At 40.7% G+C, this 18,343-nt stretch overlaps 1 protein-coding gene across 1 annotated transcript in view; it reads left to right on the top strand.

The window, feature by feature from the left end:
* The window catches only part of LOC126278931 (dynein axonemal heavy chain 1-like), an 825,957-nt gene that overhangs the window by 221,616 nt on the left and 585,998 nt on the right, over positions 1-18,343 (top strand). The window contains 3 exon segments of the mRNA XM_049979209.1: positions 3,796-3,987; positions 4,066-4,243; positions 16,954-17,086. Coding sequence (XP_049835166.1) covers positions 3,796-3,987; positions 4,066-4,243; positions 16,954-17,086 — 503 coding nt within the window.

Raw genomic sequence — 18,343 nt, 5'->3', positions numbered from 1 at the left:
GAATGAACCTTCCTTTTCTAAATGAGAGTAATTGAATTCAGTTGCTGTTAATTGTTGGAGGGACACACGATAGGCTTTTCAGAGCCGTCACTGTTTCTGTGAGCCAAAACCACCCAAATCCTGTGTTGGGAAGCCTCTGTTGCAAGCATGAGCTGTTTGTTTGGTGCTAAGGTACCAATGCATTGTGATGACCTTAGCAATGATTTTATATGACCAAAAGCTCTGTCACAGTCCAAAGATGAAACTAAAGAAATGCCTTATTTCTGCAGCTTGTTGAACATGTGAATAATATCTGCCACACTGGGGAGGAATTTTGACTAACTGCTTTCGCCCATAAATGATGGGCGTTCCAAAAGGTACCATGGTTCAGACATGTTGTCAGTGGCTGCTACATGGTGTTCTCTTTAGGTTTGAAGCCATTCTTTGAAAAAAGGTAACCGAAGTATTAGATTCCTGTATGAAAAAAACTTAGACTGCACTTAAAGGCCACTTTTTGCTGTTTGGTGAACAGAATTCAAAAGTTAACAATTAGAAACTTCACTGAGGACAGTTGAGGCAAGAGAGAGCAATTCCATGCTGGCAGCATGCGGCTAGGACCATTCAGCAATGGCGATGGTGTCAGTGAGCAGAGCAGGTGCCCTCGTTTCATTCTCTTGACGCAGCATTGAACATGAGTTCTTTGGTTGTGGTGGTGGCATAAATGGGTGTAGCACCCCATCTCTCCCCTCCTCTGGGAAGCTGACACTGTAGGTGTCAGTAGAAGAATGCTCTAACAACCCCGTGCCCTCAGTCCATTATACACAAATATAAGTAATTGAATGCAAAATTAGGTTCTGGGCATTTCTGTCAGTATCAGCAGACATAGAAATGCATAATGTTGAAGTAAAAAATATAATCTTGAATTTTTGATTTTATTAAGGAACACATGATGAGAATGTCATCAAGATAGTTCGAACATCATCGAGCACCTTGCTTTAACTTTCCTAAAACTCACTGGAAAATGACAGGAGCACTTGTGAACTTGAGTGGCAGGTGCCTATAATGGTATAACACAAAGGGATTGTTAATAAACATAAACTGTTGACAGGTGGAGCCCAACTAAAGGCACGTGTATGCCTCTGTCAGATTAATTTTCAGAAAACACTCACCACCAGCCAGCTTCATTTGTATTTCTTTTTGGCAGGAAATAGTGTACCATTCGACCATTGATCGGGCGTTAATGGTGGACTTAAAATTCACTCACAAAGTAAGTGCCCCTGGAGGCTTTTGTATATCAGCCATCTGCGTAGTCTACTGACTGGATGAGTGGGTTCGATTATGCCCATTGCATTACAACCTGTCCAGTTTGCTATTGACAGGAATATGCCAAACATTACAATATTCAGGAACAGTCATTGATTTAAGGATGACATGAGCCCATAATCTTGTGCAGCACCCAGTGTAGATGAAAACAGAGACTGTAACTCATGGAGGAGTGCATACAGTGCCTGAAATTGGATGGAGTCAAAAATGAGATGCACAACATCCTGAATTTGAAAACCAAAAACTGTGGATGTGCCAAGACCAATGTTGCCCTTTTGATGACCAAAAAGTGATCATGTTCTTGACATGCTGATAGACGTTGTCGATTGTGAACTGGCCTCAAACAGAAATTGGAGTGATTGTTGCAACCAACCAAACCATGATTGGTGAAGAAAAGAGAAGGGCGATCCAAGCAAAATTTCATGAGAGTCACAAGCATCCTGGTATTGAGCTGGAAATGGAACAAATGTTCCTGCCCTGATGTAAAACTGTGAAACTTCACATACTCGACAACTGTGTCCAAGGGACGGTCATGGGGGCAGCAAAGTCAGACAGCTGTGTAGGCAGCAACTATGGGAATGCACAAGGAAACAATCAGGGCATGAAGGGAAACAGTATCTGAAAGGACCACAACCCAATGGCAAAAGGTGCACACATGAAGAACACAGTGAGGACATCACTGAAAGACACTGTTGCTGTGGAACTGAATGCACTGTTGCTATGTTCATTGTGTCCTCAAACTGTTTAGTCATAGCATGTGGCACTTGAAATGGCTGAGTGACAGCCAGCACCTCCTCGATTGTGGGATCTTGATATGATGTCTCATAACATAGAATGGGTGATGACATAAAAAGTCAGATAGTTCGCATTGGACTGTTTACAGTGAGCACAAAAAAATCGGCACTTCTGACTTAAACCCTGGAGATCGCTACCCGCACTGGACAGGATTTGTCTGGTTTCTATTGTTCCTGGTGAAATTCCATATGGGATGCCAAGCAATTCTCAAATTTGAGAAAATGACTACACTTCTGGGTACATTAATGGGGCAAGTTTCCAAAGTAAGTCAAACGTTCTGGGCTCCATCAGGAGAAGAAAAAGGATTTTTGCCAAATTGGGTCTGCAAACTGAAATGCTGCACATGTGAGTCACATAATTCCTTTATATTGTGGAACAGTGGAAATGGTGGAGGCACACGTGGGTGAGACATTGACTGTTGCAGAAAGGCAATGGCACCCTGTGCAGTCATAACCAACTCATGAATCTAGTCTTAACTGCTGCTGTTGTTGCTGTTCAAGCTGTCACTCCTGTTGTAATAACTGGACCAGTGATTGTGCTTGCACTTACGGAACGCAAGCAGATATGAAACAGCCTCATCACCAAAAAGTGTAGTATCTACAATTTTTATTACAACTAAATACATAATAAATACAATTCCAGTGATGGAGCACCAGAATTATACAGTCACAGAACATTAACAAAATAGCAACAGTCCAGTCCAAGTCCAATAACACAGCAAGGTCGTCTTTATAGGAAAATCATGAAATGGCCCTAGTCAGCAAGGAGAACCTTATCTGAACTTGGCTGATGCATAAGAGAGAGAGCCCATGCTTGCATCGTGTGACCAAACTACTCGGGCAGCGAAATTGCTAACAAAATGGGTGGTTGTGGTGGTAGCCATAGGTGCACCTCCACAACATCTGCTATTAATTAAGAAATAAGAGCCTTTTTCTCTTTATTTCAGATAACAAGGTTTCAATGAAATTCTTAACACAAAAATTTTTGTTTTGTCTTCAGTTGACTTCAAGGCAGTACTTTGTGTAGCATTTCTCTTTCTGAAAAGAAAATAACAGTTGCTTTTGCTGTTATGTAGACAACTATAGAAACTATAGAAATAGATAATAATGTAAATGTGTGTGATGATTACTGAAGTACGCATCATCAGTGGACAGTGAATTGGAAAAGACAATGTTTTTAAAATGCACATACATATGCAAATAGTTGTATGTATCATGTGTGACCAAATCAACAGAAGATGGTTCTACACTCACAGATATCAAAGTTTCTCAAAAAAGAATATTTGCGCAAGTACTCCCACTAAAATGTGGTGATCTGCATAAAATGACACTAGCGACCGCTTCAGTGACAGATTCATAGGAATCCTCCACTTGTAACAACAGTGAAGTAGATCTACTTTATATCATCTCCTCTCTCTGTCCTAGTTGACATGATCCCTCAGGAGTGACCAGGAATATTATTAAAAAAAAAAAAAAGTACAGTATTTACTGTTCATCAGTCTCTGAAATGACACAGAAGTAGCAGACTTTTTTCTTAGTCATTTCAAGTAATAAACACAAAGTTTTTAAATTTCATTTATTAGTAAAAAGACAACTGATAATACTGTACTAAAGTTAAATTCATTCAGTAAAATAAATCTCCAACAGTGAAACTTTTATTCTTTACTTTTAACGTATTGCATTTCAAATGTTTAAATAGGTATTGAGCTTGAATATACTCCCAACCTCACATTCAATCAATGTCTCGATTTGGGGCTTGCTGACCATGTGGAAGTAATGACACAGATATCAGAGACAGCTGCAAAGGAATATGCCATTGAATTAACATTGAATAAAATGAAGGGAGACTGGGCCCACATAGATATGGAAGTAACACCCTACAAAGCCACAGGTATGTAACAATGGATTTACTCACCTATAATGTCCTATAATATTATTGATAATTTTGTGTAGTTTATTTCTCTTTTAGGCACTTACATAATGAAGATTGCGGATGAAATAACTCAGATGCTTGATGATCATATTGCTTTGACCCAGCAGGTTTCATACAGTCCTTACAGACCAGCATTTGAAGAAGAGATTACTGATTGGGAGGAAAAACTGCATCTGACTCAAGATGTGTTAGATGAATGGGTAGAATGTCAGAAGTAAGTAAAAGAGAAAACTGACATACAGATACTGCTGGTGTTAGTACACATAAGGTAACCATATTAATAGCTCACTTTATGTTGATCAAGCGTGTATCAGGTCTCACCAATCGAAGACACAGACTGTGTGACACATACATACTCCACAAGCCATCATACGGTGCATGGCGGAGGGTACTGTGTTCCTAGAGTTGCCATCTGTTCCCATATATGTGGACCCGCACCGGACCTTCTTATCCTGACATCCCGAGAAGATGCAATTTTGTCCTGATTGTGCAAAATACTGTTATAAGCTTGGCCCAAGTAAGAAGTAATGTCATCTGTTAGCACAACATGTAAATGCAGCCTCAGTTAGTTTTAACTGTGTCAACAGGTTTACGTTGACAACGTTGTCTCACAGATGGTGTTGCTTGTTGCTTATACTGTATCAATATTGCAAGCATCTTCTACACGGTGAGTCACTAATTATTGCCACCCAGAATAACTTCGAAAGTGTGGTAGTAGCTGCAAAGTTTGTGGGACAAAGGTTTCATGGGACAAGGGGAGGGGGGGGGGGGCATAATGTGACATTGGTTTTTTGTTGCTAGGTGGGGTCGCATCAGAGATATGAAGGCCAACTTTGATTTTTAAGTGGGCTGCTATTGTTTGGTACTTACTTTCTGATAGCGGCTATTGAGACGAATCCAATGATGTGTAACAATAAGGTCAATGAAAGTCAAAAAGGCAATATGTCCATTTACAGAAGGTGTTCGAAGTGATGACTGTTGGTATCAATGCAGTGCTGCAATCTTCTTATCATGGATTGAGTGGTATCCTTACTTGCCATTCACATGTAAACACCATTTGACAATTTCGCAATACAACACTAATAGAAACAGTGAGACTAGTATCGTCAAATCAAGCAAATGTGAATGATGTATTCCTTCGTTGAACAAGTTGATATGCTTCTTATTACAGAGAATGCCAACGAAATACAGTGAGAGCTGGAGAGTTAAACACTGAAGCATATCCTCGGCGTACTCACCCTATATGTGTCGTACATTTAAATATGTCTATGATAAATTGAGAACAACTGGATCTTTAACACATTGGAAACACATCTGGCAAAGGAAAGTTAGTAACAAGGAAATGGAAATTGGTACTCTTGCCACTGTGGTTTGAAATCCTTGTGTTTGTTTGCGTCAAATCACAAGGGAATCTGGCATGAGACAGAGTAGTGTTGTTCATGGTCTGCATCGCCATAAATATCATCCTTACCATATCAGTCTCCACTAAGAATTAACTGGTAGGGATTGTATGCATCACATTGAATTCTGTCCATGGACTCAATTTCAGATTCAGAGGGATGACACATTTATTAATTTTATTGTATTTACTGATGAAGCTACATTCATGAACCAAGGAAACGTTAATTTGCATAACATGCATTATTGGGCAATCGAAAATCCAGATTGGCTGCGGCAAGTTGCACACCAAAAACAGTGCTCGATCAATGTATGGTGTGAGATTCTGGAGGACAGAATTATAGGCCCCTGTTTCATTGAAGGAAATCTCAATGGTAGAAAGTACACCACATTCCTGAGGAAACATGAGGTCTCTTATTGGAAGAAATGCCTTTAGGAACAAGGAACAGACTGTGGTATCAACACAATGGGTGTCCGGTACATTTTTCGCTGATGGCTAGAAATGAGTTGCAGACACAATTCTCAAACCATTGGATTGGATATGGAGGAGATGTGTTGTGGCCGGCTCATTTGCCAGACTTGACGTCTCTGGATTTTTTCTTGTGGCGATTTGTAAAAGACATTTTTAATAAAGATGTTCCAACTACACCTGAAGATACGCGCAAGAGAATTTTCAGAGCATGTGTTTCAATATATGCCAGTGTGATAAGAAATATCACTCAGTCCATGATAAGAAGATTGCAGCATACCAATGGTCATCACTTCGAACACCTTCTGTAAATGGACGTCATGCCACCTTTGTGACCTTTGTTGACGCTGAAAGACCTTACTCTTACACATCAATGGACTCATCTTGATAACCACTATTGGAAAATGAGTACCAAACTATAGCATCCCATTTAAAAAAATGAAATTGACCTTCATATCTCTGAGGCGACCCCACCTAGCAACAAAAACCCTATTATGGGCCCCATTGTCCCACGCAACTTTTGTCCTACAAACTTTTCAGCTCCTGTCATAATTTTTATTCTTGATGGCAATAGTTAGTGAATCACCCTGTAGGTCTAGTGCTATAATTTGAGAAAATACCAGACTTCTCCAGTAGTATGGGGCTGGAACTATTTAAGCAGCACCAAGCAATAGGGCAGTTCCCATTTAAAAAGCAATCTGATGAGACAATTCTTTCTAAACATAATACAAACAAAGAGTGTGAGTAAGTAATGTTTGGAAGTGTAAACACTCCAGAGAAGAAATGTAACAATATTATGAGAAGGAAAGTTGCTACTCACCATACAGCAGAGATGCTGAGTCATAATTATCCTCCCAATCCTGTACAAAAACAAATCTCCTGTCCCTTATCTTTCCAGTCTCCCACCACCTCCCAAAGTCCCACTGTCCGGCCACAGAGGAGTATTCCCCTTGTAACTCAGTGCCACCCAGGACTGGAGCGACTGAATTACATTCTTTGCGAGGGTTTCGATTACCTCTCATCATCCCCTGCACTGAGAAATGTCCTTACCAGTATCTTTCCACCCCTCCCACAGTGGTATTCTGCCATTCACCAAATCTACACAATGTACTTGTCCATCCTTACACAACCCCTGATCCCAATCCCTTACCTCATGGCTCATACTCTAGTAATAGATCTAGATGATAGACCTGTCCCATACATCCTCTCACCACCACCTACTCCAGTCCGGTCACTAACATAACTTATCCCATCAAAGGTGGGGCTGCCTGTGAAACCAGTCATGTGATCTACAAGCTAAGTTGCAACCACTGTGCTGCATTCTATGTAGGAATGACACCAACAAGCTGTCTGTCTGCCTGAAGGGCCACCAACAAACTGTAGCCAATAAACAAGTGGGCCACCCTGTTGCTGAACATACTGCCAAACACGATATTCTTAATTTCAATGACTGCTTCAAAGCCTGTGCCATATGAATCCTTCCAACCAACACCATCTTTTTATGAATTGCACAGGTTGGATCTTTCCCTGCAATACGTCCTACATTTCTGTAACTCTCCTGGCCTCAACCTTTGTTAATCACTGTGTTCACATATCCAGCCCCTTCCCTGTTCCCATTCAAGCACTACACAGTCATCATTTCACCACCACATGCAGTCATTTTATTTCTCTCCTTTTCCGCTACTCCCTCCCCCCCCCCCCCTACCCCCTCCCCACTCCCTCTCCAAGTTGCCCTTGTCCTCAGTCTAACCTGCAGCACTTCAGTGTCTGCACCCCCATCATACTATCCCTCTCCCTCTCCCTCTCCATCCTCGTCCCCTCCTTAGCCCCACCCAGTTGCCACTCCCATCATGCACTGGTACTGCTGCTCGCAGTGTGGTTTCAGTTGCCTGAGACTACAGTCGTGTGTACGAGATGCATTTGCATTTGCGTATATGTGTGTGTGTGTGTGTGTGTGTGTGTGTGTGTGTGTGTGTGTGTGTGTGTCTGTCTATTGTTGACGAAGGCCAAGGGCCGAAAGTTTTAATTGTGAAAGTCTTCTTGTTGTGCCTATTAGTGACTCAGCACCTCTACTATATGGTGAGTAGCAACTTTCCTTCTCATAATATTGTTACATTCTCCATGGAAGACAGGAGGATTTACTTTCTTAAGCAAACCAAAAAGCCTGAAGCAAATGCCAACTGCTAAACTTGTGTGAGCGTTTGTTTTCTAACCCTGCACACAACACCACTGTGGAAAGAGTGTTTTCACTGATGTCACCCCAGTGGACTGATGAAAAAAACTGACTGCTGCCAGGGACTGTGGAATTAATTTTACTGTTCTAGTTTAACTACAAGCTGTCTTGCCTGAAGTTTTATAAATATACACTACTGGCCATTAAAATTGCTACACCACGAAGATGACATGCTACAGACGCGAAATTTAACCGAAAGGCAGAAGATGCTGTGATATGCAAATGATTAGCTTTTCAGAGCATTCACACAAGGTTGGCATACACAAACAGCAGTTGACCGGCATTGCCTTGTGAAACGTTGTTGTGATGCCTCGTGTAAGGAGGAGAAATGTGTACCATCACATTTCTGACTTTGATAGAGAATGGATTGTAGCCTATTGCGATTGCGGTATATCGTATCGCGACATTGCTGCTCGCGTTGGTCGAGATTCAATGACTGTTAGCAGAATATGGAATCGGTGGGTTCAGGAGGGTAATACGGAACACCGTGCTGGATCCCAACGGCCTCGTATCAATTGCAGTGAAGATGGCAGGCATCTTATTTGCATGACTGTAACGGATCGTGCAGCCACGTCTCGATCCCTGAGTCAACAGATGAGGACGTTTGAAAGACAACAACCATCTGCACGAACAGTTCGATGACGTTTGCAGCAGCATGTACTATCAGCTCAGAGACCATGGCTGCGGTTACCCTAGACGCTGCATCACAGACACGAGTGCCTGTGACGGTGTACTCAACGACGAACCTGGGTGCACAAATGGCAAAACATCATTTTTTTTTTTTTCGGATGAATCCAGGTTCTGTTTACAGCATCATGATGGTCGCATCCGTGTTTGGCAACATCGCAGTGAACGCTCATTGATAGTGTGTATTCGTCATCGCCATACTGGTGTATCACCCGGCATGATGGTATGGGGTGCCATTGGTTACACGTCTCGGTCACCTATTGTACGCATTGACGGCACTTTGAACAGTGGATGTTACATTTCAGATGTGTTACGACCCGTGGCTCTACCCTTCATTCGATCCCTGTGGAACCCTACATTTCAGCAGGATAATGAACGACCACATGTTGCAGGTCATGTACGGGCCTTTCTGGATACAGAAAATGTTCGACTGCTGCTCTGGCCAGCAAATTCTCCAAATCTCTCACCAATTGAAAACATCTGGTCAATGGTGGCCGAGCAACTGGCACGTCACAATACGCCAGTCACTACTCTTGATGAACTGTGCTGTGTTTGACTCAATGCCGAGGCGTATCAAGGGCATTATTATGGCCAGAGGAGGTTGTTCCGGGTACTGATTTCTCAGGATCTATGCACCTAAATTGCGTGAAAATGTGATCACGTGTCAGTTCTAGTATAATATATTTGTCCAATGAATACCCGTTTATCATCTGCATTTCTTCTTGGTGTAGCAATTTTAATGGTCAGTAGTGTATAAAAGGGAAAAAAAGACTTACTGAAAGGTCTAAAATCTTCGGAAAAATATGGTGTACCAACTACTACTGGCACAGCAAGTTCCATTTAATTGTGTTCTAAGCAAAAACTAGTTATATTAAATAAATGTTTTACTTCATTTCTGCACCTCTATCTCAGTGTTTTGATGAGGTCCCATCTAGATATGGCAAACCTATGTGTAACACTACTAGTCATTTTCTTTTCTCTTCCACCTGCATTAGAGTGAGGGAAAAATGGCTTATCCATAAGCCTCTGTTAGACCCCTGATTTCTCTATTCTTACCCTCATGGTCCTTACGTGAAATGTACCTTGGCAGCAGTAGAATTGATCTGCAGTTGGCCTCAGCCTCAAATTTCTGTAGTAATGCATCATGGAAAGAGTGTCTTCTTCCCATCAGCATTTCCCATTTGAGTTCACGAAGCATATCCATAATACTTACATGTTGATAAAATATACCGGTAAAAAAGTCTAGCAGCATTCCTCTTAACTACTTTGATGTCTTCCTTTAAGTCTGACATGGTGGAGATTCCAAAAATTTGAGCAGTACTCAAGAACGGGCCGTGATTGCATTGTACGTGCTGTCTCCTTTATAGATGAGTTAGACTTTCCCAAAATTCTCCCAATAAAGCAATGCATAGCATTTGTTTTTCCTACTACCTACCTGATGTGCTCATTCCATTTCATATCATTCTGCAGCATTACACCCAGATATTTAATTGAGCTGACTGTGTCAAGCGGTACACTACTAATACTGTATTTGAACATTACATGATTGTTTTTCTAACTCATCCACATTAACTTACATTTTTCTACATTGAGTACAAGGTGCCATTCATCACACCAGCTAGAAATTCTGTCTAAGTCATCCTGTATCCCCCTGCAGTCACTCAATGATGACAGCTTTCGGTACATCACAGCATCATCAGCAAACAGCTGTAAATTGCTGCTCACCCTCTCCATCAGATTATTTATACATATAGATAATAAGAGCAGTACTATCGCATTTCCCTGGGGCACCCCTGATGACACCCTTATCTCTGATAAACACTCACTGTTGAAGACCACGTACTGGATGCTATTACTTAAAAAGTGTTTGAGGCTCTCATATATCTGGGGAACAAGTTTGTAAGCTCCCAATCTTTGTCAGTGGTCTTCAGTGGGGGCACTGTGTCAATTTTTCTCCCAAAATCTAGGAATGTGGAGTCTGCCTGTTGCCTTCCATCTGTGATTCATAAGATATGATGTGAGAAAAGGTCAAGCTGAGTTTTGCACAAATCAAGCTGTCTATATCTGAGGCAATACGTGGACAAAAGCTTCTGTGTCTCAGGGAAGTTTGTTATATTTGAACTCAATATATGTTCAATAATTTTGCAGTGGACCAAAGTTAAGGATACTGCTCTGTAATTTTGTGGGTCTGTTCTTTTGCCTTTCTCAGTACAGGAGTCACCCGCTCTTTTTTTCAGTTACTGGGATTTTGTGTTGGAGTAGAGATTTGCAATAAATTCAAGTTAAGTAAGTGGCCAGTGCTGCAGAATAATCTCTGTAAAATTGAATTGGAATTCAAACATTTGCAGCCATTTTTGATGACTCCCATATTGATCCTATGCTCGGAGATAAACAGTTTGGGCCTGGACTGAAACAATTCTGAGAATGGCTATTCTAAGTCATAGCACTGTTGTCATGTCTTTCAAAAGTCTTTAGGTTCTAGAAGGTGAGTGTTTTGTGGGAAGAATTGGCATAGGTCATACTGTCATATGCAAGAACTTGGAAATCGATAATCTGACCCATGGAAGTCAATATTGGTATTAGTGGATTGAGGGAACTAGTCAATAGCTTTGAACTATAGAGCATGCCAGGCTACTTCTGTGCCCACATCTTGCTACGTAATGTTTGGACAAGTAATCAATAACATAGTCTGCATAAACGCTACTTGAATAACAATAAATTGCTGATCCTTAATCTCTGAATATAGGTTAATGAAGTTGGAACAGGAATTAAATAATGTTAAATGCAGGATGGCAGTTCTTCTGGAAAAGTAGGAATTCTCAGGGAATTACATTTTAATTGGAAAAATCAGGAATTTTGTAAAATCTCTGGGAATTCTGTGTTTTTTAACCTAACACTGGAATTGAATTTTATTGAGCTTCATAAATTAAAAATTTTAAAATCTTAAAAAAACTGTGGTTAAATTACAGCTGAGAGGAAAGAAAAGTCATTATTGTGATATGATTAATCTCCCCTTCCCCTGCTCACCACTAATTTCTCAGGGGCTTCTTGTAACATGATCTTCCTCCAAATACCTGGTATTTTCAGGGAGAGATTAATCATGGTATTTCTTCTTATCGAGCACTACTACTCCAGTGCAATTGTATATGTGCTGGAAACCTTAAAACTTAATGTGCACAGACCGTCATACATTTTCAGTTGGTATGCTATTCTAGACTATCAAATGGATAATAATTTTTTTAAAAAAAGAAACGCTTTCACTATGACAAATATCATTTGTGAGTTCAGTAGATATTGAGCAACACAAAACTTCACTCAAATGATAAGTTACACTTCATATCCCCTTTCTGAGACGAAAGATGTCATAGCAACTATAAAACATAGACCATTGTATAATACTGGTAGTTCTGAATACACATCCGTTTTCGCAAATTAAAATTAGTTAAAACATCGGAAACTAAAAACTGTTAACTTATGCTGTTTGTATGAAGTAATATTTCATAGAAGTTCATTTTGTCTGCCCCGGTAGCTGAGTGGTCAGTGCGACAGACCGGGTTCGAGTCCCGGCTGGGTCAGAGATTTTCTCCACTCAGGGACTGGGTGTTGTGTTGTCCTAATCATCATCATTTCATCCCCATCGACGCGCAAGTCGCCGAAGTGGTATCAAATCTAAAGACTTGCACCAGGCAAACGGTCTACCTGACGGGAGGCCCTCGTCACACGACATTCCATTCCAGGTCATTTTAAAACATTTTTAATTTTGATGTTTGCACAAACTTTATTACAAAGTAACTAGTCCACTGGAATGAATTTAACCTCATGAAGTAAGTTATAGTTGTAAATTGTGTGTTCTTACACTATTTTTATATTGTCTTTGTTTCCCTGTATGTGGAGCCTGGTGACAGCAGGTACTTGTAAACCAATTCACTTCTAGCATAATTTTCAGTTTGTTATTTCAACAGGATGACTTATTCATCACTTAATCATACTCATTGAACATGAAGTAATCATTAGTTCCTGTTATGGATTAATTATTGCTGTAACATCATTTGGAAGCCACTGGTGCATGTGCTACATCTCTGGAATCCTGTGAAAACAGTTTCTAACATGTGGATAAGAGAAGACGTCCACAATGTAAACTACTGATTATGGAAAGAGGATGGATAGACGTGGTATACTCCTGGTGGAGAAGAAAGAAAAGGAAAAGAAAGACTAGGAATGTTAGAGCCAAAGAAAGAAAGAAAGAAAGTAGACCCCAAAGACAGATGCCTATTCCATTCCACACCCTGAGGCTCAATTTCTGGGAGGTGCTTCACTGATGGCCTGAAGGATTAAGGTATTTGCCAGTCTTATAGAATGGTCACCAGTGGCCCCGGAATTTGATTTTGACACCCTACTATTGTCAGCCTATGGAGAGAGTACAAACACAAGCAGTAACCACCACCTAGTTAACAAACTAAACTTGTAAGGAAGTTCTGGCCTTGGAGCCATACCTTTTATCTTCTCTGCACTGCATTCAAGATGAGGTAAGCAGGTGGATATGCTAACCACCCCTAAAAAATGTAGAAACCCAATCATACAATGTAACCAACTGAATATAGGGTATGAATTCTGCTAATACAAAACTCTCAGCAAACCAGGTTGCTGTGATCCATGAGAAAAGTATGCAAAATATACTAAGCTGTAATTGAAAAATAGGTATACATCTCTTGTCATTCAATGTATGCAGTTACTTGTGACAGGAGACTACTAATTTTTATAGATATTTTTAAAAAAATAGTACTGTAACTGGCTAGATATTTTTCCAGAAATACACAAACTCCTTTTGTGGCAGTATTCTTTATTTAGTATTATTCTCTTCCTAAATTGCCTGTGAGTGAGAGGTATGGTATTACCTATATTGTTACCTAACATTCCCTTGTGTCTTATAATTTAAGTGCTACAGTTATGATAGTAAAATAACAAACACATTCAGGCAAAGTATTGTTAATCTATGTGGAATTTTAACTTCAGTAAGCACAGAATGTATGTGGCTCAAGTATGAATGATTAATTACTATTTGGTACTTCTTATTTGTGTGTATGGTTTGCATGATGCGCCTGCAAGAGAGACTCGTTAGACTGTTAAAGTATTGTTACTGAAATTACAGAAAAAATCATTAGAAACATGTGTTGTGCATCCAAGGAAATAATGTTGCCAGTTGTTCAAAAATATTATCTTATTAACAATTTTTTGCTTGGCAGTTTAGAATTACACAAGGAAAACCATTTAGATCACACAATACAAAAAAAGATAATCTTATGCTATCTGATCATCATTTAAACTTACGGGCTCAGATTCCCCAATATATGGGAATGAAAATATACAATAAATTAGGTTCACTGAAAGAAAGTGACATGATACTCTACTTCAGCAATGCTACTAATCAGGTGAAGATTTGATGAAGGATGAACTAAATATTTGAGCTGGATGTAGTTTTTCAGTTCTTGTTATGTAAATATGTAAAGATGTTGTTTCATACAAAAGTTTTATTAGTGTTTAAATACTACTCTATCTTGTTAATGACAATTTTATATCAGTGAAGTTGTATTAACCATATTTTTTCTTGTCTCCTATACACTAATCAAATGATTAGCATCTGTATGTTATGAGATGAATGAATCACATTTGACAATTACATAACACCTCATCCTCCATTGATTATAATGCAGTCCCCTGCCACGTGGTACAGATTTGTGTAACATTCTAGACGAAGACTAGATTAGTCGTTCAATATTTGAAACAATATTAGAGAAAGAAAGCTGCAACTCACCATATAGTGGACATGCTGAGTCTCGATAGGCACAACAAAAAGATTCACACAATTATAGCTTTCTCCACTAATTCCTTTGTCAACAGTAGACACACACACACACACACACACACACACACACACACACACACACACACACACATGCGCAACTCGCTCAACAACTGCAGTTTCAGAGAACTAAAACCACACAGTCTAGCGCGACTCAGCAGTCTGAGACTGCAGTTGTTGAGCGAGTTGCGTTTTGTGTGTGTGTGTGTGTGTGTGTGTGTGTGTGTGTGTGTGTGTGTATTGTTGACAAATGCATTAATGACCAAAAGATATAATTGTGTGAATATTTTTGTTGTGTCTATTGTGACCCAGCATGCCAACATAATGGTGAGTGGCAACTTTCCTTCTCTAATATTGTTACATTCCATTCTGGATTTTCTGTTGTTCAATATTTGAAAGACAAACATGCTTTTAAGCATAGTAGCATACTAGCTCCCTCATCAAATACACATAAATCTCTTTATCTTATGTTATTTACAGCTTTCCCCATTGTTACCAAACTTCTGAAAATTAGGCACAAATGCCTTTGCTGATCCATGTTTGTTAATGCTCTCTTATGCTCATGTCAACATCACATTTGAATGTTTATTACCATGACTTTTGTGTATCCCATATTACATATGTATAACGCCGGAAATAATTATTGACAATACAGTGTAAATGGATAGGTAAAAAAATCTACTCACCAGGTGGCAGCAGGAGAACACACAAACAAAAATGTTTAACTTTTACAAGGTTTTGGAGTCAGTGGCTCCTTCAACTGGCATAAGATTTCCAGGGGAAGGAACAGGATGGTTTTGGAGTCAGTGGCTCCTTCGTCTGGCATAAGATTTCCAGGGGAAGGAGGAGGGGTGAAGGAAAAGGATTGAGAGGTTTAGTGAAATGGGTACAGTTCAGAAAAGCCACCCAGAACCCTAGCTCAGGGGCGAGTTACTGGATGGTAAGTTTCCCCTGACCCAGGATTCTGGGTGCTTTTTTTTTAACTGTACCCCTTTCCCTAAACTTCTTCAGTCCTTTTCCTTCACTTCCCCTTCGTTCCCCTTCAACTATCTGTCAGAAGAATGAGCCACTGGCTCCAAAAGCTTGTAAAAGTTAAACATTTTTGTGTGTACGTTGTCCTGTTGCTGCTTGGTGGGTAGATTTTTGATCTATCCATTTACATTGTACAAATATTATGAGAAGGAAAGTTTCTACTCATCGTATAGCAGAGATTCTGAGATGCAGATAGGCGCAACAAAAAGACTCACACAATTAAAGCTTTTGGCCATTAAGGCCTTCGTCAACAATAGACATGTATGTACATACATACACATGGAAGAGCGCGCGCGCGCGCACACACACACACACACACACACACACACACACACACACACACACACACCACATTCACACAAGCCCAACTCACACACTGCCCAGTTTCAGTTGCCTGAGACTGCAGTCATCTGTGTGTGTGTGTGTGTGTGTGTGTGTGTGTGTGTGTGTGCGCGCGCGCACGCTCATGCGTGTGTATGTACATGTATGTCTATTGTTGACGAAGGCTTAATGTCCGAAATCTTTAATTGTGAGAGTCTTTTTGTTGTGCCTGTCTGCAAATCATAATATTGTTACATTCCATCCTGGATTTTCCATTTACATTTTATTACATACGTAGCTACTCTAAAAAGATGAGACTACATAATTCACTATATTAACACGCAAATTGTTTGTTGCACTTTTTAAGGGCAGATTGTTGGCCCACTACAAAGTAGGCGATACTGGCTTTTGGTCCCTGTTTGTTAGGTTCTTTTTATGACTGCTGTTCTTATACAGTGTTACATGGCTGTGAGTGTGACAGCCTGCATTGATACAGCAACAAATTGAGCAACTACATTCACAGTGGGATCGATGGGATGTCTGTACATGATAACTCCTTTCTCCCATTGTGTAACTTTCTATGTGGACATGTCTTATTGCATTGGTTCTCTACAACTGAGAGGTGCATGCACGCAGTCACCAGTCACCAACCCATTCAGCCCCCTCCCCCACGCCATACAAACATACACCCCTTCATCGCAATGGCATATGTCGATGGTGGAGGAACACATGACAACATGGTACCTGTTCTACATCATACATATGCAGTCTTAATGATGTGATTAATATCTTGTCCAGTGAGTTTATTCACTAACGATTTCATATTTATCCGATGATTCACTTAGGTTGGATTGATTTGCTCTAAACCCTCCCCCCCCCCCCCCTCCCCCTGTTTTTAATGTTGTGTGTGCTCTGTAATTGCAGAGAATGGATGTATCTGGAACCAATATTTACGAGTGAGGATATAAATCGACAGCTACCTGTTGAAAGCAAGAAGTATAACACCATGGATCGAAATTGGAAAAGAATTATGAAAGGTGCATTTGACAACCCTAAGGTAATTTTTAAAGAAAAAGTTAAGAAGTAAAGCACACACACACACACACACACACACACAAGATGATGTAACTTACCAAATGAAAGCATTGGCATGTTGATAGACCCACAAGAAAACACAAACACACACACAAATTTCAAACTTTCGCAACCCACGGTTGCTTCATCAGGAAAGAGGGAAGGAGAGGGAAAGACGAAAGGATGTGGGTTTTAAGGGAGAGGGCAAGGAGTTATTCCAATCCCGGGAGCGGAAAGACTTACCTTAAGGGGAAAAAGGGACAGGTAAACACTCGCGCGCACACACACACACACACACACACACACACACACACACACACACACATATCCATCCGCACGTATGCAGACACAAGCAGAAATAAGTAAAGGCAAAGAGTTTGGGCAGAGATGTCACTCGAGGCGGAAGTACAGAGGCAAAGATGTTGTTGAGTGACAAGTGATGTACAAGGGGCGGCAACTTGAAATTAGCGGAGGTTGAGGCCTGGTGGGTAAATGGGAAGAGAGGATGTATTGAAGGGCAAGTTCCCATCTCCGGAGTTCTGATAGGTTGATGTCGGTGGGAAGTATCGAGATAACCCGGATGGTGTAACACTGTGCCAAGATGTGCTGGCCATGCACCAAGGCATGTTTAGCCACAAGGTCATCCTCATTACCAACAAACACTGTCTGCCTGTGTCCATTCATGCGAATGGACAGTTTGTTGCTGGTCATTCCCACATAGAAGGTTTCATAGTGTAGGCAGGCCAGTTGATAAATCACATGGGTGCTTTTACACGTGGCTCTGCCTTTGATCGTGTACACCTTCCGGGTTACAGGACTGGAGTAGTTGGTGGTGGGAGGGTGCAAGGGACAGGTTTTACACCGGGGCAGTTACAAGGGTAGGAGCCAGAGGGTAGGAAAGGTGGTTTGTGGATTTCATAGGGATGAATCAAGAGGTTACAAAGGTTAGGTGGACGGCAGAAAGACACTCTTGGTGGAGTTGGGGGGATTTCATGAATGATGGATCTCATTTCAGGGCAGGATTTGAGGAAGTTGTACCCCTGTTGGAGAGCCACATTCAGATTCTGATCCAGTCCCGGAAAGTATCCGTCACAAGTGGGACACTTTTGGGGTTCTTCTGTGGGAGGTTCTGGGTTTGAGGGGATGAGGAAGTGGCTCTGGTTATTTGCTTCTGTACCAGGTTGAAAGGGTAGTTACAGGATGAGAAAGCTGTTTTCAGGTTGTTGGTGTGATGGTTCAG

The sequence above is a fragment of the Schistocerca gregaria genome, chromosome 6 (genome assembly GCF_023897955.1).
Source record: "Schistocerca gregaria isolate iqSchGreg1 chromosome 6, iqSchGreg1.2, whole genome shotgun sequence".
NCBI classification, from domain to species: Eukaryota; Metazoa; Arthropoda; class Insecta; order Orthoptera; family Acrididae; genus Schistocerca; species Schistocerca gregaria.
The sequence above is the reverse complement of the archived record's forward strand: the minus strand, read 5'-3'. Positions and strand labels throughout refer to the sequence as shown.